At 66.3% G+C, this 24,758-nt stretch overlaps 3 protein-coding genes across 6 annotated transcripts; 1 reads left to right on the top strand and 2 right to left on the bottom strand.

Moving 5' to 3' along the window:
• The first annotated feature begins 3,247 nt into the window (after window positions 1–3,247).
• LOC118157740 (mesoderm posterior protein 1-like) lies at window positions 3,248–4,901 on the top strand. The gene is given in 3 exon segments (XM_035312204.1): window positions 3,248–3,769; window positions 3,771–4,139; window positions 4,531–4,901. Coding segments are annotated over 3 exon segments (993 nt in total). The 3' UTR covers window positions 4,633–4,901.
• A 382-nt stretch (window positions 4,902–5,283) lies between these two features.
• On the bottom strand, window positions 5,284–14,933 carry ANPEP (alanyl aminopeptidase, membrane). 3 transcript variants are annotated; one of them, XM_035312207.1, is made up of 21 exons: window positions 14,923–14,933; window positions 10,354–11,276; window positions 10,015–10,157; window positions 9,802–9,938; window positions 9,598–9,724; window positions 9,309–9,463; window positions 9,122–9,235; window positions 8,822–8,965; window positions 8,637–8,702; window positions 8,423–8,488; window positions 8,046–8,218; window positions 7,872–7,948; window positions 7,620–7,753; window positions 7,466–7,521; window positions 7,236–7,383; window positions 6,999–7,090; window positions 6,705–6,815; window positions 6,459–6,626; window positions 6,234–6,374; window positions 6,000–6,081; window positions 5,284–5,733 (listed from the first exon to the last, which is right to left on the bottom strand). In XM_035312207.1, the coding sequence occupies exons 2-21, from the start codon at window positions 10,953–10,955 to the stop codon at window positions 5,581–5,583; spliced, it is 2,889 nt and encodes a 962-aa protein (XP_035168098.1). In that variant the 5' UTR covers window positions 10,956–11,276; window positions 14,923–14,933; the 3' UTR covers window positions 5,284–5,580. The 3 variants fall into 3 exon arrangements, with proteins under 3 accessions (XP_035168098.1, XP_035168096.1, XP_035168097.1); XM_035312205.1 differs by lacking the exon at window positions 14,923–14,933 and adding an exon at window positions 14,236–14,532; XM_035312206.1 differs by lacking the exon at window positions 14,923–14,933 and adding an exon at window positions 13,018–13,307.
• Window positions 14,934–15,216: 283 nt separating this feature from the next.
• Window positions 15,217–22,082, bottom strand: AP3S2 (adaptor related protein complex 3 subunit sigma 2). Of its 2 annotated transcripts, none has more exons than XM_035312208.1 (6): window positions 21,758–22,082; window positions 21,403–21,494; window positions 21,198–21,309; window positions 19,700–19,771; window positions 16,513–16,620; window positions 15,217–15,914 (listed from the first exon to the last, which is right to left on the bottom strand). In XM_035312208.1, exons 1-6 carry the CDS (start codon window positions 21,824–21,826, stop codon window positions 15,783–15,785), a joined length of 585 nt encoding a protein of 194 aa, XP_035168099.1. In that variant the 5' UTR covers window positions 21,827–22,082; the 3' UTR covers window positions 15,217–15,782. The 2 variants fall into 2 exon arrangements, with proteins under 2 accessions (XP_035168099.1, XP_035168100.1); XM_035312209.1 differs by having other exon boundaries at window positions 15,217–15,911; window positions 21,758–22,066.
• Window positions 22,083–24,758: the final 2,676 nt, after the last annotated feature.

Raw genomic sequence — 24,758 nt, 5'->3', positions numbered from 1 at the left:
CTCTGCCGTGGGCCCCCGGGACCCCCGGCACCCTTCCTGCCCACGGGGCCGCCCCGCGGGCGGGGGGCAGCGGAGCCGTGGCGAGGTCCCCGGGCGGCGGCAGGAGGCGAGAGGCCACAGGAGTCGGGCGAGGGCGCGGGCGAGCTGCTGCTGTAGCCCTCAGGCTCCGGGGCTGCGGAGCGGCCCCAGTGCTGCAGCGAGGCCGCGGTGGGCACCAGGAGGCCAGGGGCTGCCGGACGGGCCATGGCTGCGGGGCCGTGTGCCGGCGGCCCCCGGTGCCTCGGCTTTATGCCGGGCCGGAGGTGTGAAGTGGCACCTCCATGGCCGGCGTCGGCAGCACTTCAAAGGCTGGGGGGGGGGCAAGCGCAGCCAGCCTTTGAACACACGGGTGACGAATTTTACCCCGGCGGTGTGAGGCTGCTCTGTGCCGCCCACCCCCCTGACATCCCTCACCCAGCACTGGCTGGAGGGGTCCTCGTGAGCTTGGGACCCGCATGGGCCCTGCAGCAGGGTCAGCAGCGGTGCTGGCACCAGCAGAATGTGCGCTGTGGGGTCTGCAGGGGGGTCTGCAGGGGGGTGTGCGGGGGTGTGCAGGCTGCAGTCACACCAGGGCATGCCCATGCCCATGTCCCCAGCATGTCCCTGAGCAGCACGGTGCGCAGCACAGCACCCCAGGGACTGTCCCACCTGCGTCCTGCTCCCCCTGTGACCGCCAGGCGGGGGGCCAGGGCCCTGCTCCCCCCCCCCACAGCCAGCCACGGCAGTGGGCTTTGGCCAGGTCCCCCGCAGCCCTGGCTAATGGCATTTCACATGCTCACACTAATGAGCCCTGACGCCTGCAGAGCCGCTCAGCTCCTGCCAGCGCCTGGTGCCCGGCGGTCCCTGGTGCTGTGACTGACAGCGCGGGGCCCCTGTGCTGCCCCCCGCACCCCCCCTGCTCCCCCAGACTCTGCAGCAGCTCTGAGCCCAGTCCCAGCCCCCAGTCTCCAGGTGCCGCTGCCCACCTGCAGCACCCAGGGGTAGTAGCAGTGAGCACAGCCCCCCGGGTCCCGGGCCCTTCCCGGCACATGCAGCCCTGTCCCGGCCACTGGCGGGGGCTCCGGGGGCTGGGAGGGGGCCCCCCGCCGCGTTCCCAGGCCCTGTGCAGGGGTCGCTCCCTGCGGGTGTAAAGGTTTCCAGGGAAACCCAGCACTGCCGCGGGAAGGAAAACAGATCAGGGAGAGAGCCCGGGGAAGACAGGGGGGAGAGCTGCATCCCAACGTGGGCTGCAAGCCCCCCGCCACACTGCCCCCGAAGCACGGGCTGCACAGCCTGGCCGTGCTCTGGGGTGTACAGCACGGGGTACAGCCGTGTGCTCAGCACCCAGAGACATGGGGTGCTCAGCCCCCAGACACAGGGGGTGCTCAGCCCCCAGACACAGGGGGTACACAGCCCCCACACACCGGGGTTCAAGGCCCCTCTGCAACACCAGGCGGGGGACGCAGTGCCGGGCACAGGGCATGGAGCCAGCACAGGGCACGGGGCCAAACCCTCCCCAGGGCAGTGCTGGCGATGGGGCCGGGTGAGGCAGCGTGCTGTCACCAACGGGCTCCTGGTTCCCAACAGTCACATGAAAGTCATGAAAATTTCCTTGGAAAAGCAGTGGCAGGGAGGCAGTGACATAAGTCCTGCTTAATAGTCACCGCTGGCCCCCGCATTTCCCCACACCTCACCACGCTGACCCAGGGCCAGGCCTGTGGCTCAGCCCCACGGCAGCTGCAGGGTCTGGGCAGGGGCATCTCCACCTATAAAAGCCACGCCGTGCGGGTCCCACCATGCCCAGGCGCTCGGCGGTGCCAGCACTGCCAGGACAGGCGCTCCCCCGCCTCCAGCCCCGCTGCACCAAGCTCTCCTCGTGCACAGCCCCGGTGCCGCTTGGAGCCACGTGCACCTCGGGGCACCCCCGGCACCGCAGGGGCACCTCGCTGCAGGGCACCCCCCTGCTGCACCCCGAGCCCCCTCCAGGTCACCACACCCCAGCGTGGCAGCACCGGCATTTAACGTGCAGTTATCTCCCTGCAGACGCCGCAGGCATAGAAATAAATGCGGAGGAGTTAATTGTCGTTAACCCCTCTGCCCTCGCTGAAGGAAATGCCCTTTTGCTGCCCTGTCCAAGGTCCAAGCGTGCCAGGGCACAGCCGACCCGGACGCACGGCACCTCTCCATGCTCAGCCACCCAGCGCCGCCCACAGCCCGTCCGCAGGGCTGGGGCTGCAGTGGGGTCCGTGGCATTTGGGGGAGCCGGGAGCCCCGGCCCAGGAGCACAGAGGGGCGCTCAGTGGAGGGCTCTGCACCCATGGGCACAGCCCGGGGCACGGCCCCTTCCCTGCGCGTCCCCCTGCGCGGCTCTCGCCCCGCTCCCTGCTGCCCTCCCCTTCCCAGACCCCCTCCTGTTTCTCATTAGCTGACGAGCTCCTGGGTAATGAGTTCTGCGGCCCCGCTGGGCAGGCACTTCCCACTTCCCTCCGTGTTTAGACAAGTGCTGAAGCGCGGCTGTGCCACGGCAGCCCTGGGCGTGGGGTCAGAGCCCCCCCACGGGGCAGTGCCCACGACCCCTCCCTGGGGGAGCTGGGGTCACCCCCCAGCCCCTGCTGACGGAGCGCAGCGGGGCAGCCGTGGTGAGGGCATGGGGCTGGAGCTCGGCCAGGGCTGGGGGACCAGGAAGGGGCCACGCGGGGCTGCCAGACACACCGGCCTGGCTGGGCACCTGCCTAGCTGAGCACCCCTGCGTCCTCCTGCCCCTCACGGCAGGCATCCAGGGGTGGAAACGCACCCAGGACACACAGCCCTCGGAGCTGGGAGCTGTGCAGAGGGACAGGGGCAGCGTGGGGATGCCGGGGGTGTCCCGCAGGAGAAGTTCAAGTCCCCGCTGCCCCTTGCAGCACAGCCGGCCGGGCAGAGCTGACACACGGGGCGGTGCGGGTGCTGGCAGGGCTGGTCGGCACGTTAGCATCTCTCACGACCGTGTGAATTGGTCCCTGCACACTTCCCAGCACCGGGCAGTGCCAATTAAGGGCCAGAGGAGTCAGAACTGACACCTCCACAAATGGGTCTGGCTTTCCCAGGCTCCTGGTCCGGCCCCAGCCTGCACTCTGTAGGTTTTGACACCTCCGGGTGGCCACCAAGGTGTCACTTCGCACCCCGGACCCACATAAAGCCAGGGCTGCCGGGGTGCCCCCAGACGCGGGCGGCAGAGAAGACCCCAGCCATGGCCAGGTCCCCGGCCCCACTCCTGCCCCAGGGCCTGCAGCCCCCGGCGGGACGTGCCCTTCTCCGGCACCGCCTCGGCGGCCTCGCCACCGCCACCTCCCCAGCCCTGTCTGCGGAGCCCCCCAGCCCATCCCCGTGCCACCTGCGGGGCCAGAGGCCGTGCAACGGGGCTGAGCTGGGGCGGTGGGGGGGACCCGTGGGCAGGAAGGGTGCCGGGGGTCCCGGGGGCCCACGGCAGAGCGCCAGCGAGCGGGAGAAGCTGCGGATGAGGCGGCTGGCGCAGGCGCTGCACCGGCTGCGGCACTACCTGCCGCCCGCGCTGGCACCCGCCGGGCAGAGCCTCACCAAGATCGAGACCCTGCGCCTCGCCATCCGCTACATCGCCCACCTCTCGGCCCTGCTGGGGCTCAGCGAGGAGGCGCTGGCCCAGCGGCGGGGGGCGGCCCCCCGGCACTGCCCCCTCTGCCCCCAGGGCCTGGGCTGCTGCCAGCCCCCACGCCCTCGGCCGCCCCCCCCCGGCACCGGCCCCGTGGGACGCTTCGCCCCCCGGCACGGGGGTGTGGGGGTCACCCCCCGCGACGGAGACCCCCCTGGCGCTGCAGGAGGCTCCCGACATGGGGACGGGGCCGTGGAGGTCACCCTCCTATGGCCCAGCCTTGGAGACCCCCCTTCAGCTGCATGGGACCCCTGGCTCAGTCTCAGGGTCCTGGTCATCACCGCCGTGCAGCCTCGGAGCAGTGACCGCGCTGGAGCCACCCTGGAGCTGTGCAGCAGCCACAGGCACCGGGACAGTTCCCTCCTGCTGCTTGGAACCCTCAGCCCCTGCCCAGCCTCCCGGGGCAGGATCGACGGCCACGGGGGTCCCTGCCCCCCCCACACTTGGCTCCCAGGTACGTACGACTCCCTCCCCACCCGCAGGCTGAGCACCAGCACAGCCCTGCTCCTGCGCCATGGGGCCAGCAGGCGGGCGGCAGAGCCCGGGGTGGGGATGGGACGGGGTGGGATGGGGTGGGGTGGGACAGGATGGGGTGTGGTGGGGATGGGATGGGGTGGGGATGGGATGGGGTGGGACGGGGGGATGCTCCTGCAGGGTGTAGGCAGAGGTGCAGCAGCAATAGCACGTGTGCCATGACTGGTGGGGCTGCATGGGGTGACTGAACTGGGGGGTGGGGGGCAGAAAGGAGTAGAGCCCACTGGAGAGCCAGCCCGGGACGCATGGCACAGGGCACGGGGCACAGTGGTGTCGCACACAGCTCCCCTGACAGCTCTCTTTCTGCACAGCTCAGCAGCCCAACTCCAGACTTGTTTCTCTCCTCCGACACTCCTGGAGCCCCCATCCTGACCGGCTGCACCCCAGCACGGTGCTGGGGGTGGTGGAGCTGATCCGGTGCCCACGACTGGCAAGGAAGCGCAGGGGGGGAATGGCGCAGCGGTGCCACGGAGCGCCGTGGGGTGCTCGGGAAGGGCTGCTCATTAAAGCTGCTGTGCACCACGGTGCCCTGCCTCGTTACTGTGGGGATCCCACATGCTGCGCCCCAGCATGGGAAGGAGCTTGGGGCACCCCAGGGTGGGCTGCGGAGGGGCAAAGCTCAGCCATCCCCCTCCCCACGCACACTCATGCCCAGTCCCAGCCCACCCCAGAGACGCCTCCCGAGCTGGGATGATGGAGGGTACCCCCAGCCCCGCTGCCCCCTGTAAGGGCAGTGCCCCCCTGCCCACCGCGTCCCGTCTCTTCTCGGTGCCTGCGACCCAAGGGAGGGTTTGGGGCTGAGGCTCGCAGGCTGCAGTGCCTGTGCTGCTCCCCCCGGGAGCGCAGCAGGAGAGCTCACACGCAGCCGTCAGACGGAGGGGCCGGGCGCTGGCGTCGCAAAGCCCCCAGAGCCACTTAGCACCGGGCTCCTAACGCCCAGGGGCTCTGCCTCCCCCCTCCCTCACGCTCTGCAGGGTCCCGGACGTTTCCTGCCTGACCCCCCCTCAGCCCCCCCCGGCCAGCCCGTGCCCCCTACGCCCCGCTGCCACAGCCTCTGCCAAAGCTCCCGTGCGTCCCTTTATTTACAAGAGCTCCGGCCTGGCACAAGCCCCTGCCCTCGCCCATCCCTGCCCATCATTCGGGAGCCAGGCGCTGCCGGGGGCAGCGGCCCCTTCCCATCACCAGCAGGGATGCGGGCGGGCTGCCCCCGGGGGCGCGGGCAGAAGCGCTTCGGGGTGGGCGCAGGAGGGGGCCGGAGCGGGCGAGTGTCCAGTGTGGCCGCCGAGAGCAGCGGGTGCAGGAGCGCCGTGCCGAGCCCCACGGCTGTCCCACGGCAGGAAGGTGTGCAGGGCCAGGCGCGGTTAGCTGGAGTTTGCCGTGAACCAGGCCAGCACAGAATCTTTGTTCTCCTTCACCCAGTTGATGTTGGTCTTTGTCCTCTCCAGCGCCTGCTCCAGGGCGCGAGTACCCGACCCGAAGCCGACGTCCTGGTTGTCTGCCTTGAACTGCTCCAGCTGCAGGGGGGACAGAGGGGCTGGAACTGGTGCAGGGACCCCCGCAGCGAGTGCCCTCCCCCCGACGGGGCCAGGCAGCTCAGGGCAGGGCAGCAGCTGCCCGGACGGACCCCCAGCCACACGAGGGGCAGGGGCAGCTGTCCCCCCCCCGGGGCTGCTGGCAAGGGGCTGGCTGCAAGGTGCGGCAGGGTGGAGATGGACCCAGCCGCGGGGAGCCTGGGGGCCAGCCGCCCAAGCCCACAGACCCTGCCGGGGCCCAGCCTCACCTGCTGCAGCTCAAACTCCGTGGAGAACCGCTGGGTCACCGATAGGATCAGGCGGGAGAAGGAGAAGGAGCCACCCCCGTACCTGGGAGGGCAGAGAGGGACAGCTCAGCCGGGGGCTGCGGGCTGCACAAGCAGGGGGGAGGGACGGAGCCCCTGTCCCCGGGGACACAGGCAGCCCACCGATGCTCCCAGCCCCTCTGCCCACCCCCCCCCCGGTCCCCAAGTGGTGCTCACTGGCCAAAAAGAAGCTTCCAGTTGCTGCGGATGAAGTCCCAGGCCAGGGGCTGCCCCACCACGTTGCTGGCGATGCTGTTGATGGTGGAGGTGGCATCCTGCTTGCGGATCTTGGTGGGGTCGATGGTGTACTGCAGGTACCTGGGGGGGGAGCCGCCGGGTGAGGGGCTGTGGGAGCAGAGCCCTGGCCCTCGCCCCGGCCCTCGCCCCGGCCCCTGCACCCACCGCTGGAGGATCCAGGTCTCAGTGCTGCAGGCGAGAGCCGTGCGGATCTTGTCGGCCTCGGACACGACGGTGGCCTCACGGAACCTGTCCCACATGAAGTCCCAGGCCTCCTGGCCGCCCGTGGCCACCGCGCTGCAGTAGATGGCGGAGCGCAGGTTCGCGGTGATGCTGCAGGGGAAAGAACTGTCTCAGACGGGGAGCCCTCGCCGCGCCCAGCCCGGCCGTGGGGGCACCCCGGGGACTCACGGGTTGACGGTGGAGTTATTCTGCCACTTTTTGAAGAGACTGGTGGCCAGCTCCTGGCACTCAGGGACGCCGTAGGAGCAGGCTGTGCTGATGGCATTGATCTCATTGTACCTGGAAGGAGAGGAGCACATGGGGCTGGGGACGGGCACCTGGAAGCCAGACACCAACCGGCCAGTGCCAGGCCACGGGCAGGACCCTGCGCCTCCTCCCCGGCACACGCTGGGGGTGAGCACCCCGGTGCGCCTGGGGAGATCCCAGGGGTCCGGCGAGGCAGCGGAGCCGTGCGACACTCACTGGTCCATCAGGCCACTGGGGACTGTGCTCCAGTTGCCGGTGATGTTCCTGTAGTATTCGAAGAGGGGCTCCACCTGCTTCTGGATGTATTTCTGCAGGGCAGGCGGGCGGTCAGTGCGGGGCAGCACCGGCAGCATCCCGCACCCCAGCCCGGGGCGCAGACCCGGCCCTCACTGCCCGTCCCGCAGCGCGGGGTCTGCGGGGCCCGCGCCCCCCCCGGAGGGCGGCACAGCTCACCTTCATCACCCCGAACACCTCGCTGCGGTCGAACATCAGCTGGAAGTACTGCAGGTTGCTGAGCGCCGCCTGCCAGGGCATGTACTCCGTCTCCTTGCTCAGGAACTGCGTGGTGTTCAAGGCCAGCGTCACGTCGATGTGCTTGGCCCTGCAGCAGGGACAGGGCAGCGTGAGGACCCCCAGCCCTGCGCCGCCCGTGCCTCTCGTCCCCGCCCTGCCGTGCCGCTCACCTGGCCAGGTTAAAAGCATCGTCGATAATCTGCGCCCGGTTGATCACAGGGATGGCCTGGGGGAGAATAGAGCTGGTGTCGCCAGGTAGCCCTGGCACGGGGTGTGGGGAGTGGGTGCCCAGCCCCGGCCCATGGCCCAGCCAGTGCCGCGTACCAGGTGGTTTCTGGAGAGCTGCTGGAGGAGCTGGTCCCAGTTCTCCTGGTTGTAGTTGACGCGGAAATAGCCGCTGACGTTGAGGTTCAGCAGGAGCCAGTCGGGGCTGTCCACCTTGAAGGTGGCGTTGGTGTCTGGAGGGGGAGAGGAGGGAGGTCTGCTCTCCCCTGTGACCTGGGGAGGCCCCGAAACCCACCAGGGCAGGGGAGGCAGCAGCAAGATCCCCACCGCCAGACCCCACCAGCACCGTACCTGAGACGTCTACCAGCCAGTACCTGCTGCCGCTCGTTTTGGATGTCATCCAGGTGATGGGGACAATCCAGGTGTAGCTGTGCCAGGGAACGGGAAGACAGCGGGAAATTTCTCACCCTCTGCACCCCCTGCCCCCCCCGTGCCCCCCGGCACTATTGCCGCAGCCCCGCTCACTTGAACTCGGAGGGTCTCTCCACCTTGGAGGCAGGGTCCAGAAGGAAGTGGCTCTGCTGGATTCTGCCACTGAGCGTGTTGACGGTCACCACGGGGAAGCCCATCTGCAGAGTCCAGCGGTCCATGATGGTGCCGATACTGCCGGGCAGCAAGACGTTGTTCTTGTTGACAGCCTGCGGGGAGAAGTTGGCTGTGGGTCCCTGGTGCCAGGGGTCTGGCCCCACGCAGGAGCTGGTGGCACGGGGCTCAGCGGGTGCTGCTTCCCTCGCCGAGGGCACAGCGGCTGCGTGCCCAGCACCCCATCCTGCCCAGCCCCGGCAGGGAAGGGGCTGGGGGAGTTTGAGGCAGCAGCAGAGAGCAGCCCACCTCCCTCATACCTGTTGCAAGTGCTCCCACAGGTCTGTGTAGATGGTGTTTCCATAGGAGTAGGTATGGAGGTAGGACTGCGGGAGAGCACCAGGAGAGACTTGTGGGCAGGGGCAGATCCCAGCTGGAGGCGCCCAGGGAGGCACCGGCCGCCGTGAGGCTGCCTGCCGAGCCGCCCACCCTGCACAGGACCCTGGTGTCCAGCCGGCACCGGCAGATCCTCACCTGCAACCCCTCCTTGAACACGTCCTCGGTGAGGAAGTCGGAGAGCATCCGCAGCACCGACGCTCCCTGCAGACACAGCGCGTGAGACCCGGGCGCGCAGCCCTGTGCCTCCTCGCAGCCACTGCCCCGGGTCCCCGCGCCCCCAGACCCCGCGCCCAGGGCTCGCGCGCGTGCTGAGCACCCACCTTGCTGTAGGCGATGCTGTCGAAGACCTCGCTGATCTGGGCCGGGGTGTTGATCTCATCCTCGCGGAAGGAGAGCGGGTGGGATGTGGTCAGGGCGTCGGTCGCCATCACTGTGTAGACTTCGTTCAGCACCATCAGGTCTTTCTGCAGGGGTCAGCGCCAGCACCCACATCAGCCCTGCTCAGGCCCAGTAGCCTTCCTGCAGCAGGGCAGCCCCTGGGGCGCTGGGCAGCAAGAGGTGCCCGTGCCTGAGCCCCACACCCGTGCCCCATGCCCATGCCCGCTGGCCCCAGCACTCACGATGTTCCAGGTGGGCTCCGCTGAGTCGGCACCCAGATATTCCACATAGGAGGCAAAGCCCTCGTTCAGCCACAGGTCGTTCCACCACCGCAGCGTCACCAGGTTCCCAAACCACTGCCGGGGAGCAGAGCACTGTGTCAGCCGGGCACCGCCGGCAGTGGGGGCGGACAGGGGGACCGGAGGGTACCTGGTGAGCCAGTTCATGGGCAATGACAGTCACCACCCGCTCCTTGTTGCCAATGGAGGAGTAGACGTTGTCAAAGAGCAGCGAGTTCTCCCGGTAGGTCACCAGCCCCCAGTTCTCCATTGCACCCGCGTTGAAGTCGGGGAGGCCGACCTGGTCTGGGGGATGGAGAGGTGCCGTCAGCGCACTGCTCCAGCAGCACCGGCCGCCTGCCCCGCGGCCAGCAGCAGGACCCGGCCGCCCGCACACTGCTGCGGCTCTGCCAGCCTGGTCCCAGTGCCCCAGCACCCACCGGACTTGGGCAGCGGGTACGCCGTGTTGTAGTGCTGCTCGAAGAAGCTGAGGATAGGCCCAGTCACCTGGAGCGCGTAGGCGCCTTGGCCCTCGGCAATGGCCTGGGGGCGGCCCCAGATGCGGATCTGAGAGGAGAGACGGTGCCGGGCTCAGGCGCTGCCTGGGCTCTGCCCTGGGTGCAGCGCGCCCGTGCCCAGCTTACCAGCACCTTCCCCGAGTCGTTGTACACATAGTCAAACTGGCTGACGATGAAGGCCAGCAGGTAGGTGGACATCTTGGGGGTGGTCAAGAATTTAGTGACGTTCCAGCTCTCGCCTTCTATCTGCACCTGCTGGGTACCTGCGAGGAGCAGAGGGACGCGTGTCAGCCCCCCCGCCTGCCCGCCCCGGCACCAGGCTCCCCCGGCGCCACTCACTCTCGGCGGGCATGTTGGAAATCGCCTTGTGGTCGGAGGGGTGGATCAGCGTGACTGTGAAGTTGGCTTTCATGGCCGGCTCATCGAAGCAGGGGAAGGCTTTCCGCGCATCGGGTGCCTGCATCTGGGTGGTGGCCACGACCCTGCGAGAAGACCCTGTCAGCGCCCCAGCGCCTGGGGTCTCTGCCCCCTCTGCACCCCGCAGGGAGCCGGGGTCCCTCCGCTCACCCCACACCCTGCCCGCTCTGGGGGCATGCAGGAGCACCCTGCGCCCACGGTGCATGGGGGCACGGGCTCCCCAGCACCCACAGCCACCTCCCTGTCGTGCCCCCCACCTACTTGGTGACGTTTCCTTCCATGTATTCGCTGCGGTAGAAGCCCGCCAGGTCGTCAGCCAGCTCCCCCGTGAAGATGCTGAAGAGCCTGTAGCGCTGCCCCTTCTGCAGCGGGGAGGTCAACCGCACCACCAGGTACTGGGTGGTGGTCTCCAGCCAGGTCTGGCTGATGCTGGGTACGTCAGAGCCGTTCACCAGCTGCAGCGAGGTGTGGAAATTCCCCTGCATGGTGTAGTTCAGCTTCTTGCTGTGGATGATGATGAGGTCGGTGGCTTCCTCGCAGAGAAAGGTCACGCTGCTGTTGCCCTTGAAGATGTACATGTTGTTGTTATCGGGCTTCAGGAAGGGCTGCAGGGTCACCTCGTAGAGCTCGGGCTTCAGCGTCGTTGGCAGCCGCCACCGGTTCCAGGGGTTGTTGGGGGCAGCGGTGGTGGTGGGAGCCAAGGAGGTGGTGGTGGTGGTGACGGTGTCACCGCCAGAGCCTGACGACTTGTTCTTCTCCTGGGCATACACCACGGACAGCGCGATGATGGTGGCCACAGCCCCCAGGGCCAGCACGATGCCCACGATGCCCACGGCCTTGCTGATGAAGAACCCGGCCGCCATGGCGGGGCCGCAGGAGCTGTGCTCAGAGAGGAAGCTCTGCCCAGCTGGCACGGCTTTTAGCCTCTCGCTCCCCCAGGGTTTATTAGTCCAAGTTAATGGGTGAAGGATTAAACAACCGTGAGGCTTGGGGTGGTGACGAGCCCCTGGGATGAGCTTTCTGCCCGCCCACCTCCCAGCCTTGCAGGAGCGCTAATCCCAAGTGCTGCTGCAACTGGGGCGAAACCGGGAGCTCAGGATTGCATCAGCAGGGATGGGCAGCACGGGAGGGGGCACAGCTGCAGGCCAGGGCTCCTGGCGTCCCTCCCGGGCACTGGCCTGGCCCTGCAAAAGGAGGGACAGAGCTGGGTCACAGACGGTGGCCACGTCCCCGCCTTGCCCCAGGGAAGGCAGGCAGCCCAGTACCAAGCCCAGGCCCTTGCTCAGCATCGCACCGCTCACCCTCAAGTGGCAGGGCCTGCAAGCACAAAGGGTGGGAGCCGGCATCGCCCCCACGGCACGGGCACAACCGGCCAGGGCTCTCCACACCGGCAGGGAGAAGCAGGAGGGCACAGCGCTGCAGACCGGGGGTCCGCAGTGGTGCAGGGCTGGAAGCCCGGGGCCATGCTTGGAAGGAACCTGCCCTGCCCACAGCCCTCTCAAAGTCCAGGGTTGCATTAATTGGTGGTGTGCACTGGGAGTTCAAACTCCAGCACCACGAACCCAGCAGAGGTTGGCACATGCCCGCTGCGGCCGGCTGCAGGGCACCCGGCATCCTGCGTGCTCTGCGAGCTGGGGGTCCCAACACAGCACACAGCTGGGGTCCGGGGGCTCAGCCTCACCTGCACCCCCCAGCGGGGGCCCCGGCTGGGAGCCAAGCAAAGGTGCCGGGGCTGGACGTGCTGGTGCATGGGGCAGGGACACACACTTCGCCTGTGCGCTGTCCCCCGGGCTCTGCCCTGACAGGGGAGTGCAGCCCCAGCCCCCCCAGGCCATGCCCCCCTGCCCTCTGCCAGAGGCTTCTGTGGGCACAGCAGAAAGCAAAGGAGTAAAGTCCCCGTGTGGGGTGGGGTGGGGTGAGGAAACGCTGTGCATCTGATGTGAATCAGCTGGGAACAGAAACTTCCCAGGATCTGATTCCTCCAGCGGTGTTGACCTGGGCTGGTTCTGCTGGCAGCAGGCACAACGGGGCAAGGGGCAGACCGGGGAAGTGGGTGAGAGGTGTCCTTGGGGAGCTGCGCCCTGTCCCCATCAGCACCCATCAGCACCCAGCATCGCTGCAGCTGGCAGAGCAGCCCTGCGAGGCTGCAGCATTCCCCGGCATCCCCTGCCCTGCACAGCCCCACTGGCCCCGCAGCCTGAGCAGCCTCCAACCCCTGTAGCACAGCCAGGCCCCGGACCTTACTTTGGAACTGGGTCTGGGAAACAACATACCCCAAGCCATGGCTGGGATGGCACCCTGGAGACTGGGAAGCCCCCCCCACACCCACCGCTGTTCTGTGCCCTTGCAGAGCCGACTCCCCCACGCAGACCCCAGTGCCCAGCCCCACGTACTTCTCACCCGCCTTCAGCAGCCCCCCAGCACACCACTCCCAGCCCGGCACGGCCGCCTGCACCGCCCCACACCACCCCCTGCTCCATCTCCCCCACCCCAGCACACGCAGGCTCGCAGCCCCCAGGCTCCCCACAGAGCCCCCCCCCCTGCACACGGGTCCCCGCAGACAGCGCACGCCCTCGTCCCGTGCCCTGAGTCCCACAGGCAGGCACCAGGGTCGGGTGCTCCCTGCGCACCACCTCCAGCCCCCCAGCGCACACGCAGCTCCCTGCTCCCCGTAGCTCTCCTGAGCCGCACACCCACCCCACAACCCCTCACACCCCCAGAGCCCCTCCATCACATACGTGCTCCGTAACACCCCCACGTGAGCGCCACAGCCCCGAGCACCCCGCCAGACCCCGTCCCACACGCCACAGTCCCGCTGTGGCCCCTGCGTGCGCGCAGCCCCTTGTCCCCCAGCCCAGCCCACGGACGCCCCAGGCAGGCCCCCAGCCCCAGGAGCAGTGGCTGCGGGGTCTGCCCAGCACCCACCTTCCTGCGCTCAGCCGTGGGGTGCAGCTGCTGCCGGGGCTCCTGCCTGCCCCGTTGCCATCGAGGTGTCCGGCGCTGCGCCCTGCCTGCGCCCTGCCTGGGCTCTCTGCTCCGCTAGTTCAGGCGCCAGTAGGAAGGAAAGTTTCCTCCAAGCTCCAAGGGAAGTAACCTGAACCGTTCCTCGGCACCTTAACCCCTGGGCTGCTGGCTGCCCCTACCCGGAGGGCTGGGGGGCCACGGCATGGTGCAGGGGGGCCGCGGCACAGAGCCCAGCTGGGGCACCAGGGCTGTCTGGCACAGCCCCGGCACAGGGACGGGGCGAGGCACCGCCGCTTGGGGAAGGTGCTGCCAGGTCTGGGCAGACCAGGGCCCCCCAGGGCAGACGGGGATGCCACCGAGCTGCGGGCCCTGCCTCGGCCACCACTGCCCCAGCAGGCAGGTACTGCTTGGAGGAGGCTGCCCGCCGGCCACGCACAGCCTGGGCACCCCAGTGCCCCACTGCCAGGGACAAAACGCCTCTGCCTGCCCAACCCCCAGAGCCCCCCAGCACCCTGCCAGGTGTCCCCTCCCTCACACCGGCCTTTGCCAGCACACTCGTCCCTGGGGTTGACAAGAAAGGGGACAAGCCACCAGGGGACAAGCCACCACCTGCCAGCAGCGACAGCCCAGCCGTGCGCCCCTCGGCACGCAGTGCGCCTGGACACCCGGGAACATCATCCCTGCAGGATGGGGGCAGAACTCACCCTGACCGTGGCAGGGAGAGGTTAAATACTCCTGTCGAGGGTGTGCAGGTGCCTGCAGAAGGGCTGGGCACGTGCCAGGCTCCATCCTGCTGCCCTCCATCGCGCCGCCAGGGAGGGAGGCCGGAGGAGGGGACGTGCTCCCACAAGCAAGCCCCAGCTGAGCTCAGGGGCACTCAGCAACTTGTCGGTGCCAAAGCCTGGCCGGGGATGGGCCAGCCCCCTGCAGCCTCCCAGGACCAAGGGGCTGGGGGACCCGGCTCTCGCCTCCCAGCAGCCCTGTCCCAGGCAGCAGGAGCGAGGTCTCCTCTCGCAGGGCCACCTCTGCCCCATCCCAGCCAGGGCCGTCCCCACGCTGCTGGGCTCAGGGCTGCAGCCCGCCTGGGTGGGGGCCGGGGGCTTGTCCCATCCCGTTCTCCCCGCCCAGCCCTGCACGCAGGAGGCACAAGGGAGCAGCCAGAGCATCGGCCGGACTCACCCAGCTGCGGCACCTTCCACGGCCCTTGGCGTCGTGCAGACCCACGGGGCTGAAGCTCTGGTGGGACACAGGAAAGGGTGGCGAGGACGGAGCTGTTACCGGAGGTGCCCAGATGTCTCATCGTCACGTGTGGCCAGGCACGCGCTGCTGACCACCACCGCGCCGGGCTGGAGCGCGGGCACGGCCCAGTGCAGCCGGGGCTGCCTGCCCATCGCCCCCTTCCCCCCTGTACCCGGGCTGCCTGGAGCACGGCGGCACCACGCTGAGCCCCTCGCTGCCCTGTCCCAGCCCACAACACGTCCCACCCCTGACACGTCCTGCACTGCTCGTGGCTCCAGCAGCTGCTGGGAGGAGGAGGAGGGCTGGCAGCGATGAAGAAGCGGCTGCCCAGCTCAGTGACCTCGTGAGCTGCTGGGGCGTAGGTTGGCCAGCTGGGGAAGGGTTAAGTCACGGAGAGGGGAGACAGCAGGAAAATTCCTTCCAAGCAGAGTCACCGTTTCCCTGCCAGGGGAAGTGGAGGCAGAGCCCGCGGGAGCGCAGCTGGACTGGGGCGGGCGGGAGTGAAACAGGACAGGAAGGGGCCCCCGCGCCAGCACGGACGTTGGTGGCTGGGGGGCCAGGGGGGAGCCAGGGGCACAGGGCACCGCCGAGCAGACACGGCTGCCACCTTCCCTTCCTCACCAGCACCCAGCCACAGCGGGGATGGGGATGCTCCCCCGCACAGAAGGCAGGGAGGCTGGCAGGAAGGCGGCGGGCAGGGCACGGGCTGGGAGCCCAGCTGCCCAAGGCCCCGAGCAGGGGACGCCGCTGTCCCAGCCCCACACCCCCGCCTGCTCCGGGGACACAGCACCCCAGCGGGCAGCACCCCAGGCCCCCATCACCCCGCCAGCAGCCTCTGCCAGCCAGGAGCCCCCGGGGCAGAGCTGCGCAGCGCCCCCGGCCCTACATCCCCATCGAGGCAGGCCAGCAGCACCCACCAGACACGGGTTCTCACAGTGGTTTATTAGGAGGAAGGACATGCTCTCAGCACACACGTGCACGTGTCCTGGGCACAGCAGGGCCATGCGGACAGGTCCCACACAGCTCCCCACCACCCTCCCCTCCCGGTGCCGTGCCCCTGCCCAGTGGGTGTCTCTGTGCCGCCCCGGCCAGGCCCCCTGGGGCGAGCATGGAGCTGCCGGGCACGGCACAGAGCCGTCCAGCCCAGGGAGGGCAGAGAAGCAGGACAACCTACGGCTCCTCCTGGAGCCATCAGCTACAGGGGTGGTTTTGCAAGGAACGATCCCAAGAAGCGCTTGGAGCGGCAGGACTCGGCTCTGCCCAGCACAGGGAGAGGAGAGGCTGCACATCCACCACGGAGGGAGGGCGCGGAAGAAGAGCCACCCTTGCTGGGTGACCAGAGTGGCAGACAGCGCCCCGCTCTCGCTGGGCCCCACCACTGCTCTCTGCCCCCTGCCAGCGTCGGGCAGGCACGGGGAGCCCAGCGGACACCGGCTCCCCCCTGCCAGAGCGAGCCCGGGCCGTGGTCCCTCCTCGCCTCGGGCCGCTCACATGAACTGCGACAGGCTGGGCACTTTGATGTTGATGTCCCCGATGTTGATGTTGCGAGGGATCTCTGGCAGGTTGATGTTCTTCACGGCCGAGACGGCGCGGGACGGAGCGGCCGAGAGGCCTCCCTGCTGGCGAGAGGGGAGCGCTGACCGCTCGGCCCCGCTGCCCAGCGGCACACCCAGCCCAGCACGCGGCCCAGCGCCCGCAGCCCTGCCCCGAGCCTGCCGGGAAGGGCCCACGCCCCAGCTGCAGCCCCCCCGGGGCTCAGACGTGGCCGACAGCACGCCACCCGCGGAGGCAGGGCCCGCGCGGCATTTCACTCCCTTCACATCACGGCCGCGTCTTCACAATGACAGTGCAAACAGGGGCCATAAACCTCTCCCTGCCTCACATTATTAACCTTGGCAGGAGCGGTGATAGCCGTGCTCGGGCTGCTCCCAGACACGGAGCACAGCTCGGGAAGCGGTGCCCCGGGGACGTGCACAGGCAGAGGCTGGGCTCACTTGGGGGCACCCCACTCACGCCAGCTCCTCTCGCCCCACGGAGGCAGCCCCCACACGCTGTCCACCCGCGTGGCAGCCTGGAGGACACCAGCCCCTCGCCCAGGCACACGTTTTGCCCTCCTGCCGCCCCCCGCCAACACCTGAGCACATCTCCCCACGCCCCCAGAGCCCCGGGCCGTCCCCACCGCAGGTCCCACCGGAGAGCTGCGGCATCACCACTCACCTCCGCCTTCTCCAGCTTGTTCTGGGCCTCTGCCTGCGCCACGATCTCGTTCATGTTGGTCTCCAGCACCATGCCGCCTATCACCACCTCCTGCAGGATGTAGTGAACCTGGAACACAAGAGCAGGCTGCGAACCCAGCCCGTGGCTGTGCCAGAGGGGCACAGGGGCAGGCTGGCGTGGAAGCCACGCTGGGGATTACAGTGACCTGAGGCAAACTCAGCTCCTTCCTCCTCTCAGCCAGAAAGCACGGGCCCGACAGCCCCGTACACAGAGCTCCGAGGGCAAGAGGGCAGCCCCGGTCCTCACGAAGGGGCAGCCTCAGCCACTGTCGGATGCCCAGCGCCTCCCCGCAGCCTCCAAGCACACCATTTCATCCCAGTGAAGGCCAGGTCGGAGGCAGAGCCCAGCTTCATCGCTTTCTCTTAGAAAAGATGGGACTCTGGCACACACACAACAAGGCACGAAACTGTTAAGAGTCCCCTTCCTTCCCCTGTGACACCCAGGCCCAAAGACAAAACGGAGCAGTCCCCGAGCTGTGAGCTGCTGCCTCCCGCCAGCCCCAGGACGCCAGCAATGCTCCCCCCCCCCAGCCCTGGACAAGGCCCATCTTGGTTGGCAACCCAAGGAAAAGAAGAAAAAAGGGCTGCAGGTGGGCTGGGACATGCTGTGCTGCCACGACACACCTTCGGTTACGGCAACCTGCACAGCACCAGCTTCCCTGCTAAGTCAGCAGCTTCCAGCACCATCCAGCACAGATAACGAGTTTATGGCTCTGGTTACTTCTGTGAAATGTGCTATTCCTGGAAGATGGTTAAGTTATTACATTGTTTTATGGCTGCACAAGGGCTGATTGCAGTTGCAAATATTGTGTGACAAACACTGCCAGAGCACTGCACGGAAAAACAATACAATACCGAGAACCCCTCCCCGAGAAGGGGGAAATCCAGCGTTGTGCACGCCATGAGCCCGGTGCCCCCACGGCCCCTCTGTCGGGTCCGACAGTGCCAGGAGCACCACGGCGAGCACGACCAGGCTGGCAGCAGCCTGGTGAGGGCCTGGCACAGCCCAGCCTACCCGGGACACCCCGGCCACCTCCGTGCGCCTCCCTCAGCGCCGTCCCAGTTCGTGCCCACCCCCTGCACACACCGAACCGCACAGCGCTCGCAGCTCCCCGCAACCCAAGAGCGTCTGGGATGCAGGAAACGTTGTTCCTTCAAGATCTGGCTTCAGCCCAAATTGGACCAAAACCAGCAGGGCAGAAATCCCAACAACCTTTTGTTTTCCAAACCGAACACAGGGCTTCCTGAACAAACCACGTCCTCCCCAGGAGCTCGCAGCTGCTGGGCGCAGCTCACGTTCTCCTCTGAGGCACGAAGCGCAGGGGCTGGGCAGCGAGGCCACCCCATCCCGCAGCCTCCTCGGGGCCTCCCCACGACTTCTGTGCCTGCAGCCTCCCCTTGGGACAGGGGGATCCCCGCAGCTCTGAGGTTGCTGCTTCCACAGCTGAGAGCCCAAAGGCACGCGTGCCCCTGGTGCCTGGGGGCCGCAGACCCGGCCGCGCGCGGCAGGGCCGGGGGCCACAAACACAGCTCCGACGGCACGGACACCATGCTGCTGCCCTGGGGCGTCCGCACCCGATCCCAGCCAGAACCCGCTGCCTCCAGCACGTTCTCAGCCAAAGTCTCTGCTCAGCAAACCAGCATTTTCCAGTTGGCGTCAGCCTAATTCCCCACCCTCCTAGTGAGGGACTCACAGAATTTGTGCTGGATTTGTGCAGCGTGGTGCCCGGCCGGTCCTGCGCAGCCCCTGCCAGGGCAATCCCAGCGGGTGCCCGACCTCCAAGAAGCAAACAAATGCCAAACACAGAAACAGCAGGGCCCAGCAGGGCAGGCTGATAGCGGCCAAGGACCAAAGTCAAGGCTGGGAAACAAAGGGAGCACAGCACCGGATATAAACAAGGCACACATACGAGCCTGGGGAAAGCTGAGCCCAGGACCGTCCCTATCAGAAACCCTCCCTGACTTCTCTCCTTTGAACTCTCAGCTTGGCAAAAGGGTTCGGAGGAAGGGCAGCTCGTGCTACTGCCGGTTAAGCGCACAAGCAGCAGGGCAACCTCTTTGGCCTCGGGTTGCTGATTCAGGGTAAAGCTGCCAGGTCTCGGCCACGCCACAAACAGGTAAATGACAGCGCACCCTACTCAAGACGTGGCCTCAGATTTGAGTGGCTGTCATCACTCCTTCGCTGAAAACTCCTCTTACGATCTTCCTTACTCTCCCTCTTCTTTAGCTTGCTTTGATAAGAGCACTTTTGCTGACAAAATGATCAACCTTGTAACATCTCTAAAAGTTTACAGCCAGTCAAATAATAAAGTCAAAGTCTTACCTAACCAGTTGCCAGAACATTCAGCTGCTCGAGGTCACCTAAGAACATTTGCTCGTTCTGTTTCCCTGCCAGACAGTTCCTAAGTTGGAATCACCAACAGGAAGGGAACATTTTACAGCCTTATCAATTTTTCACTCCTTTTTTTTTTGTTGTTGGCATGTTTTGTCTTCAAGAAAGTAGGAACAGCCTTATCAAGAGCAGCACAAGTCCAGCACACGTCAACTAACCCTCCTTTCCCTGAGGACAGACCCTGCTATCTGCAGCTCCATCTAGGAGACGATCAAAGAGAAGACATTTCCGCCCAGAGGCTCTGTCCAGCTGAAGAGGAAACATCAGAGGTTGTGGCTCAAATGAAAGTTTACCAAGCGCTTTGTGTTCCAAATACTTCCATTGTTCCTCCTTTTTTTTTTTTTTTTTTTTTTTCCCTGCAACTCCCCCGAAACGTTAACGAGGCTCCAAATGGCATCCCGCAGACCCGGCCAGAGCCGTGCACAGCTCCATCAGAGCCGGTCCCTGCGCGGAAGGTGAGGAGCAAAGCCGCAGCACCGAGCCTGCCGCCCGCTGGCAGCCCCCAGGAGCAGCCCTCAGGCACAGAGCCCTGGCACGCTGCAGCAGAGCACGCGGCCCCAGCAGGGTTTCACTCTGGGCACGGCAGCCCCGAGCTCGTGGCAGCCCCTGCACAGCCCCCGGGCCCAGAGCCAGGCCCTGCACTCGGGGCCGCGGGCAGCGCAGCGGGCAGGGCTGCAGAGCAGCGAGGGGCTGGCAAGGAACGCGCTGGTGGAGCACGCAGAAGCCCGGAACCCACCTTGTCCATGTGGAAGATGAGGTCCAGCTCACAGACATTCTCAAAGCACTTGTCCAGCGTCTCCACGAACACCTGAGGTGGCAGGAAAGGGAAGGTCAGCGCAGAGCAGGACCCACAGAGAGCTACAGCCCCGGCCAGAACGCATCAGATCGCTCTTGGCAGCCTAACCAGGGCCAAGGCCTGGCAACCCCACCTGCCCCCCGCCACCCCCCCCGGCCCCCCCCACCCCCCCCGGCCCCCCGCAACCCCACCCGCCCCCCGCAACCCCACCTGCCCAGCCCGAGGCTCCCTGGGAGCCGTGCCCCAGGAAAGCACCAGGGACACCTGGGGGACAGGGGTGGCACGGAGCAGGCTGGGCAGACCCGGGGCGCAGCCAGACAAGGAAAATGCCTTTTACACGGGCACTGCCTGATGGTGCTGGGACGACAAAAGGCAGCCTTCCCCTGAAGAGATTTTTGTACCCGGCTGCTATTGTCTTCTGCTGTTCCTGGTACTGCCCTTGGCAGCCAGAACATCCAGGTGCAGGGATCTGACGCAGGGCCAAGCTCAAAGGGCCTGGCACAAGGACAACTGCACCGAAATGCAGAACTTGGCCCTTCTCGGGGAGAAACCCAGGTGTTGGTGCCTGGATCCACTGCAGCCACATGGGACAAGGGCTGGTCACCGTGCTCGGGGCAGGCCTGCAGCCGGCTGGAACTGCTTGAAAAGGGGCTGAGTTCTGGGAACCGCACCGTCACAACAGCTGATCCGGGCACGGCCCCATCCTCCCACAGCCTGCTGCGCCAGCACTCTCACGTGTGCCTCTACTGGATTTAGCAAGGGTCCCTTTAGAAGTCCACGCAGGGTTTGAACACGATTTAAAAAATGAATAATACGTTCATTGAGGTGCACTTCCCCGGTGTTTCCCAAAGGCGAGTTCTAAGCCTGCGTCAGCCAACACGTGCAGCACCTGGCTGCGTTCAGGGAGCAGCTTCTGTCACTTCCACGCACGGACGTGTTTCAGACGTGTAAGCACCACGGGGAGGCTGAGGAGGCCGGGCCGGGCAGCAGGGACTGCACATGGGGGAAGGCACCCACCTCCTGGCCCAGCAGAGCGCTGGTGCTGCTACGGAGGCACGGGCCGAGGGCACAGACACCCGGTGCTGCTGTCACTGTGATGGCACCGGGCTCCGCGCAGACCTAGGCACCGATGTCCTCCCAGCACCAGCACCCCAACTCGGAGTCCAGGGGTGCCCCAGCACTGCCACAGCTGCACCCAGCCTTTGTGCACAGCATCCAGCCCCTTCACACCTGCGGCATCCAGCCCAGGAGGAAGGGTCTGGGCACAACTCATGGCAGGGAACACTATTCCACGCTGTCCCCGCTGCTGGCAGAGCCCGCTGCCCATCACAGCACCTCCAGCTGCGCTGGGCGAGCGTTTCTGCCCCGGCACCCGGGGGCTGAGCACCTGCGCTCACGGCAGCCACCCCCTGGCAGCGGGGTCCCCCCGCAGACGGACCTGGATGAGGTCCAGGATGCCCAGCTCGCTCTCCGAGGAGTCCACGCAGAACACGAAGTACAGCGTGGCGTAGTGCCGGTAGATCAGCTTGTAGTCGGCGCCGCCGAACAGGCTGCGGAGACACGGGGACGGGCGGGGGGCTGCAGGAGCGGGGCCTGGGCTGAGCCCCCCCAGGCCACCCCCTCGCCGGGGGCCGGGCGGTTACCTGCCGCACTCGAGGAAGTTGCAGATGTGCTCATCCCGCTTGAGCACCAGGTGGAAGGTCTCCCGGATGAGCTGCTGCTGGACCTCCTCCGCCTGCGGGGAGCCGAGGGCAGGCGGCCATGGAACGGCGGCCCGGGGAGACGCAGAGCGCCCGCGCTGCTCGGGGCCGGCGGGGCCGGCAGGACCGGGAGGGCACGGAGCACAGAGCCCGGGGCCCGGAGCCCTGCCGCTGCCCGCCCGCCCCCCCGGGCCCGGGCCCTGCCGTCGGGCTGCGCACCCAGCTTTCCCCCCCGCCCCGCCCCGGGGCCCCCAGCCCCAGCCGAGCCCCGCCGCCTCCCCCGGCCCCGGCCCCGCACCAGGTGCTGGTAGAAGCGGACGAGCCGCGGCTTGCCGTGGTTGTTGAACACCAGGACGGCGTTGATCATCCCGGCGGCTGCCCGGACCGCGCCGGATGCAGAACGGGGCCGGCGGCGGCCGCAGCCCCCCCGCAGGAAGCCCCTCGGACGCCCCGGAAACACGGCGTGGGGGCGGCCCCGAACCCGGCGGGCAGAGCCCCGGGGTCCCCGCGCCCCCGCCCCGGGGACCTCAGCGGGAACTCGCTGACCCACCCCCGGCACGGGCTGCGAAAACAGCCGCTTCCCCCTGGCCGCGAGCTGGGCCCCTGGGGCTGGCCCGGTACGGCCCGGCCCGGCCCGGTACGGCCTCGGTCCCCCAGCTGTTCCCGGCCGCGCCACCAGGGGGCGCCCCCGCCACGGGGTTACCGCGACCGGGCGGGGCGGGGGGACCTGGGCGGGGCCTTGTGAATTGCCACGCCCTCCTGATGTCGTGGGCGGGGCCCCGGCTCGCCCCGCCTCCCCGTTACCGCGGGATTACCGGGGGTACCGCGGTACCGGCACCCAGGTGCGCGGGAAGGCGGCCGCCAGCTGCGACCCCCCCGTGCTGAGCCACTTTGAGACCGGTGAAGGAACGCGGCCCGTTGGGTCACGGGGAGGAACCAGCCCCCGCAGTGCAGCTGCTCGAGCGCCTTCCCCACCAGAACATCAGAGAGACAAAGGGCACGGGGCCGGGATTGACAGAAAGGGATGGCACGGCAGCCACGGCTGGAGGGACATCAAGGGCTGCGAGAAGGATCCAGTGCACTGTGCGACGGAAGAAAGAGGCAGACGGGAGCATAAAGATCATTGCTTGGTGGGAAAAAGGGAATAAAATAATCTTGGGTACAGAGAAGCCATATTGGGTACAGCCTTTGTATAAAAACCTCGTTTGTGACCAGGATTTAACACTGCTGATTTGAAGAGGGGCAAGATGGCAAAGATCTCGGCGAAAGGACACCGGGCTCTGCAGGTGGGGGCTACCAGCACCCATGGGTGCAGACCTGCCCCAGCACTGTGCCTGTCACCAGGGTGACACCAGAGCAAAGCACCCAAACCGCAGCATGCAAGCCCCATAGGGCAGGGTGGTGAAAGGAACAACCCATGCCCATTTCACCAGAGAAAATGGCATCAAGGGCCAATGACTTGTAATGGCTTCAAACTAAAAGGAGAGTAATGGCTTCAAAGTAAAAGAGAGGAGATTTACATTAGATAGAGGGAGAAAAATCTTCACTCAGAGGGTGGTGAGGCACAGGAACAGGCTGCCCAGAGGAGCTGTGGGTGTCCCATCCCTGGCAGTGCCCAAGGCCAGACTGGACGGGGCTGGGGGCAGCCTGGGCTGGGGGCAGAGGGCCTTGCCCATGGCAGGGGGGGAATTAGATAGTTTTTAGGTCCGTTCCACCCCAAACCACTCTGCGATTCCAAGAGTCTGACACCTTCCTACAAGGATCACATCGGTGAGTGTTGATTGGCTGAGGCTGCTATCGGCAGCCACACGGGTGGGAGGAGACACGCTGTGATTGGTGGATGAGCAGAGGCTGCCGCAGGCATCGTGTCCGTGAGCTTGGACTGACTGGTGTGTCAAATTTGATGCAAGGAGCATAGACCTGAGTTGTGACTGCCTGAACCTGCAACACTGCTGAAGGATCAGGTCCGCAAGACACTGCTGGCTGAGGCTGCGAGGCTGCTGCAAGGATCATGTCCACCGGTCTTGATTGGCTGAGGCTTCGAGGCTGCTGAAGAATCATGTCTGCAGTTTTTGAGTGGCTGGGACTGTGAGGCTCCTGTAAGGATCATGTTCACAAGTTCTGATGGGTTGATGCGGTGAGGGTGCTGTAAGCAACATGTCCATGAGATGCCATGATCTGAGGCTGTGAAGAAGCTGCAAGAATCATGTCCCCATGTTCTGGCTGGCTGTGGCTGTGAGCCTGCTGAAGAACAGTGTCTGTGCTCTTTGACTGGCTGAGCCTGCCAGGCTACCACAAGCTTCATGTCTGCAGATGTTGGTTGGCTCAGGCTGCTGCAAGGATCGTGAGCACATATTGTGATGGGCTGAGGCTAGCATCTTCCTATAAGGATCATATCCACAGCTTCTGATTGTCCGAGGCTGCTATTCCCTACACATGGTGTGTCCTTGAGTTATGGCGGGCTGAGGATGCAGGCCTGCTGACCAACCATACCCACACTTTTTCATCGGCTCAGGCTTTGAGACCACTGCAGGGATCGCGTCTACACAGTTTGATTGGTTGATGCGGAGAGGCTGCTGTAAGCACCATGGCTGCGAGACTCCATTGTCTGAGCATGAGGAGCTGCCGCAGGCATCATGTCCTCAAGCTGTGATTGGCTGAGCCTGCAAGACGGAGTTGTGTGTGCAGATTCTGATTGGCTGAGGCTGTGAGGCCGCTGCAAGCCTCGTGTCTGCAAATGTGGGTTTGCTGAAGATGCTAGGCTGCTGAAAGGATCACAGCCGTGCGTTGTGATTGGCTGAGGCTGCTATCCTCCTCACACAGGTCAAGTCCCTGAGTTCTGATTGGCTGGGGCTGCAAGCCTGCTGAGGAATGTAGCCATGCTTTTTTATTAGCTTAGGGTGCAAGGCCACTGCATGGATTGTGTCTGCAGGTTTGGACTGGCTGATGCAGAGAGGCCTCTGTAAGCGCCATGTCTGCAAGTTTTGACTGACTGAGGCTGTGAAGCTGCTGCAAGCATCATGTCCACTGCTTTTGAATGGCTGAAGCTGCTAGGCTACTGCAAGGATCATATTTGGGAGTTTTGATAAGCTGAGGCTGTGAGCCTGCAGAAGAACCATGTCCGTGCTTTTCAGTTGTCTGAGCCTGTGAGGCTGCCGCAAGCATCATGTGCACGAATTCTGACTGACTGATGTGGCAAACCTGAAACAAGGATCATATCCATGAGTTTTGATTGGCTGAGCTTGCGAGGCTGCTGAAGAATCATGCCCACGAAACACCATGGGCTGAGGCTGTAAGGC

Source organism: Oxyura jamaicensis, assembly GCF_011077185.1.
Source record: "Oxyura jamaicensis isolate SHBP4307 breed ruddy duck chromosome 10 unlocalized genomic scaffold, BPBGC_Ojam_1.0 oxy10_random_OJ62, whole genome shotgun sequence".
In the NCBI taxonomy this organism is placed as follows: Eukaryota; Metazoa; Chordata; class Aves; order Anseriformes; family Anatidae; genus Oxyura; species Oxyura jamaicensis.
Note: the sequence above shows the minus strand (reverse complement) of the source record. Positions and strands in the feature narration are given on the sequence as shown.

Bases quoted from the DNA above. Each gene is read 5' to 3' on its own strand.
- AP3S2 (XM_035312208.1), bottom strand. From the start codon at position 21,826: ATGATCAACGCCGTCCTGGTGTTCAACAACCACGGCAAGCCGCGGCTC. The intron at 16,621-19,699 runs GTGGGTTCCGGG...CTTGTGTTCCAG, and splicing joins TCATCTTCCACATGGACAAG to GTTCACTACATCCTGCAGGA. The intron at 15,915-16,512 runs GTGAGTGGTGAT...CCCTCTCGCCAG, and splicing joins ACAAGCTGGAGAAGGCGGAG to CAGGGAGGCCTCTCGGCCGC.
- ANPEP (XM_035312207.1), bottom strand. From the start codon at position 10,955: ATGGCGGCCGGGTTCTTCATCAGCAAGGCCGTGGGCATCGTGGGCATC. The intron at 10,158-10,353 runs GTAGGTGGGGGG...GTCTTCTCGCAG, and splicing joins ATGGAAGGAAACGTCACCAA to GGTCGTGGCCACCACCCAGA. The intron at 9,939-10,014 runs GTGAGTGGCGCC...TGCTCCTCGCAG, and splicing joins TTCCAACATGCCCGCCGAGA to GTACCCAGCAGGTGCAGATA.